General features: G+C 52.2%; 1 protein-coding gene across 1 annotated transcript; it reads right to left on the reverse strand.

Moving 5' to 3' along the window:
• Positions 1 to 317: 317 nt before the first annotated feature.
• On the reverse strand, positions 318 to 2,460 carry LOC119279922 (L-type lectin-domain containing receptor kinase IX.1-like). Its single transcript, XM_037560979.1, has 3 exons — positions 1,667 to 2,460; positions 1,070 to 1,465; positions 318 to 948 (listed from the first exon to the last, which is right to left on the reverse strand). The coding sequence occupies exons 1-3, from the start codon at positions 2,458 to 2,460 to the stop codon at positions 318 to 320; spliced, it is 1,821 nt and encodes a 606-aa protein (XP_037416876.1).
• Between the last annotated feature and the right edge of the window lie 815 nt (positions 2,461 to 3,275).

A 3,275-nucleotide genomic window follows, 5' to 3' on the forward strand; every position in this document is an offset into this window, starting at 1 on the left:
ACAACAAGGCTACCAACGGCCTTGGCCATCGCCGAGATAACCTTGTCCGGAAGCTTGGTCTTGCTCATGTGTCCACATCACCCTCCGAGGTGCATCCAAAGTCGAGGAACATTGCTATTTTCCTTGTGGTACTTGGTGTTTTAAGTTTTTATTTGTCTTGCTTCGGCGAAGCAGTTAAGATTTTCGTCATGGTTCCCTCATAAACTGAATTGAAATGAGATCATATTCAGGGATTTCTCACCCTAGTAGGATTATTAATTTAGCTGAACTAGGATTATCAATCGCGTGAGTTTGCAATCGAGCCTACGGTTGGATTATTAATTTAGTTGCTGAGTGGAGCCGGAGCTGTGGCCCGTATCGGAGTCTGGCATGGGAAGAGGGCCGGCCGCACGGCCAACCGGCGGAATCCTGTCGGGAAGCGGCGCCTCCAACCGGAGCACGTTGATGGCCTGCCTTATGGACGGCCTTAGGTCCCGGTCGTGGCACGCGCACCAGAGGCCGACGGCTAGCACGCGCTCCATCTCCTGCGGGTCGAAGTTCCCATCCAGCCGTGCGTCGGCTGCGTCGAGTATCCTCCCTTGGCCATACAACTCTGATACCCGCTGCGCCAGGTGGATCAGCGTGCCGTCCGGCCGAGCCACGGTGGGCCTCCGTCCACACGCGATCTCGAGCAGCACGACGCCGAAACTGTAGACGTCCGACTCGGTGCTGGATCTCCCGCTGACGGTGCACTCTGGGTCCATGTACCCCAGCGTGCCGGCGAGCTCCGTCGTGTGCGCCCCTCTGTCATGGTCGACGAGCCTGGCGAGCCCGAAATCGCCAAGCTTGACGTTGAACGACGCGTCCAGCATCATGTTGCTCGTCTTGATGTCCCTGTGGAGAACGCACTGCTCCCATTCCTCATGCAGGTAGAGAAGCGCGGAGCCGATCCCCAGCACGATCTTATGCCTGAAGTAACCATTGGATATATACGAAGCAATCGTCAGACTAACTAATTATGTGGCTAGTGATCAGGCCGAATCCAAAAAACTAAAAAAAAAAAGCGGCGGCTAAATTAAAGTCATCTGACCTTACTGGCCACCACAGCACATTGTCTGCACGGTGAAGGTGAACGTCGAGGCTGCTGTTGGGCATCAGCGCATAGACCAGGAGGAGCTGCTCTCTGGCGTGGCACCAGCCAACGATCTGCACCAGGTTACGGTGCCGAAGCCGGCTTATGACCCTCACCTCAGAGGCGTACTCCTTCCTCCCCTGCTTGGAGCCCTTGGACACTCTCTTGATAGCCACCTCAATTCTCAAGCCCTTCAAGAACCCTCTGTACACTGACCCAAACCCGCCTTCCCCAAGCTTTTTGTCGTCTGAGAAGTTGTCGGTGGCAGCTGCCAGCTCGCTGTAGCGAAATTGCCTAGATCCGGTCCCTTTCATGAACTCGTTCTTCATGGCCTCGTCGTCCTCTTGATACACCCTGCAGGGAGAGGGCGTCCTCTCTAGGTGGCACAAAAAGAGCCGGACTGAGATGCTAATGCAGATCAACAATATGACGGAACCCATGACGGCGGCGCACACCGTCCAGACGAGCCGTCGATTTGGGCGGCGCTGAGGCAGGTCCTGGTCTGCTCGTAATCAATGCACAAAAAGGAAAATTTAGATTCAGCAGTACCGTTACCACGGCTGAAAATTGAGACTCAGCAACAGATATGGAGATTGACCTGCAGGCCGGATGTCGATAGCATTGGGTGTGTAGGTGATGTAGCAGCCGTACCTTCTGTAGTTAGCAATGGTGGCGTTCCGGATCATGCTCGCTTGTGCGATGTTATTAAGGCAGTTGGTGCAGTCGGTCGCCGACAAATCTCTGGAGCACTGCACCAGGCCGTACATCACCTGGGAGTCGCCATGCGAGTCCACGTATGTCTGGCTACCGGTGGCGAACCGCAGTGCCGACCCGGCGGCCTCTGTCATGAGCTGGGTTACCAGCTTCCACCTCGTCTCGTTCATGGCATCGGCATAGCTCCTACCGTCTATGTAGTCGAAACCATTGCCGAACAAGTCGGCGTGGCCGGAGAATTTCCTGTCTGAATAGCGCTGGTAGCAACAGTCGTACATGATGGCGGCCTGCCGACTGTAGGGACACCCTTTGATCATCACGTAGGACGGTGCCACCTGCAAGCAGAGCTGGCACTTTGTCCACTCACAGTCGGCGTAGCACATGGCTTGGCCGTATACCTTGTCGGGGTAAATGCCGCGACTGGTCACGAAGAAGCCGCCATCCCCAACCGCGCCGTCACCAAGGTCGTGGAGGAGCTGGTCGAGGTTGATCTCGTACTGGCTGCCGTCGGTGTAGTTGCTCTTCGTTGAGCAGACGGACGCTGTGTCATGAGGGGTGTAGTCAGCAGCAGCAGACGCAGCAAAAAGAGCGGCCACTGCCAGGAGCAGTTCAGGGTGGAGGCGCCAAGGGGCCATGGCTGGCATTGAAATTTGGTGATCTGGCACTAGTTAGTGCATTCGCAGATGAAAGTCAATTTATTTATACTCTGAGACCGTGTGAACTACAACACTGCCAAAACATACTATAAAATCAGCAAAGCTCCAAAGTTTTAGATCAAACATAGAACAAACAAGCCGTAGGAGGATACACCAATGCACGGTTAGCATTCTTTTTGTGAGGATGTTGCGTGCAGCTATTCCGGTGACGGATAAAGCAATGTTGCAGCCTCTCGCTCTCGTTGTTGCTTTGCAACTGTAATCCATGACGAGAAATTTTTAAGTGCGCTCTTTCTGTCCATGAGGTCAGAGCCAGTGTAAGCCATGACATGTAATCCAGTGCTCGCTCCATTCCAAAATAGTAACTGAAGTTCTATGTTATGCAATGTCAAAGTGGCTTAAGTTTGACCAACTCAATAAGAAAATGTGCAAAGATCTACGTACGACCCAAATACGCATAGTATGTTTCATAAACAACCTAGTGAGACTAATTTGATGTTCGAGATGTTAATATATTTTTTATGGCAAGTTTGACTCGGAACAAACACAAACTTCGATTATTTTGAAACAGAGGTAGCCAGTAGCAATTTGGGATACATACTGACATGGGATTTGTTGGAGTTGTGTCGAATATTGTGTACAAAGTAGGTTATAGTTGGACTTGCAGTTGTATTGTGTTTACATAGGATATGGGGTCGTGTCCTAGTAGGACACTTGTATCCTAGGCCTCTCTTATATAGCGGGGGTAAACACACAATGTAACATATGCCAACATAATAGCACAGGCGCGCAAG

Source organism: Triticum dicoccoides, chromosome 3B (assembly GCF_002162155.2).
Source record: "Triticum dicoccoides isolate Atlit2015 ecotype Zavitan chromosome 3B, WEW_v2.0, whole genome shotgun sequence".
NCBI lineage: Eukaryota > Viridiplantae > Streptophyta > Magnoliopsida > Poales > Poaceae > Triticum > Triticum dicoccoides.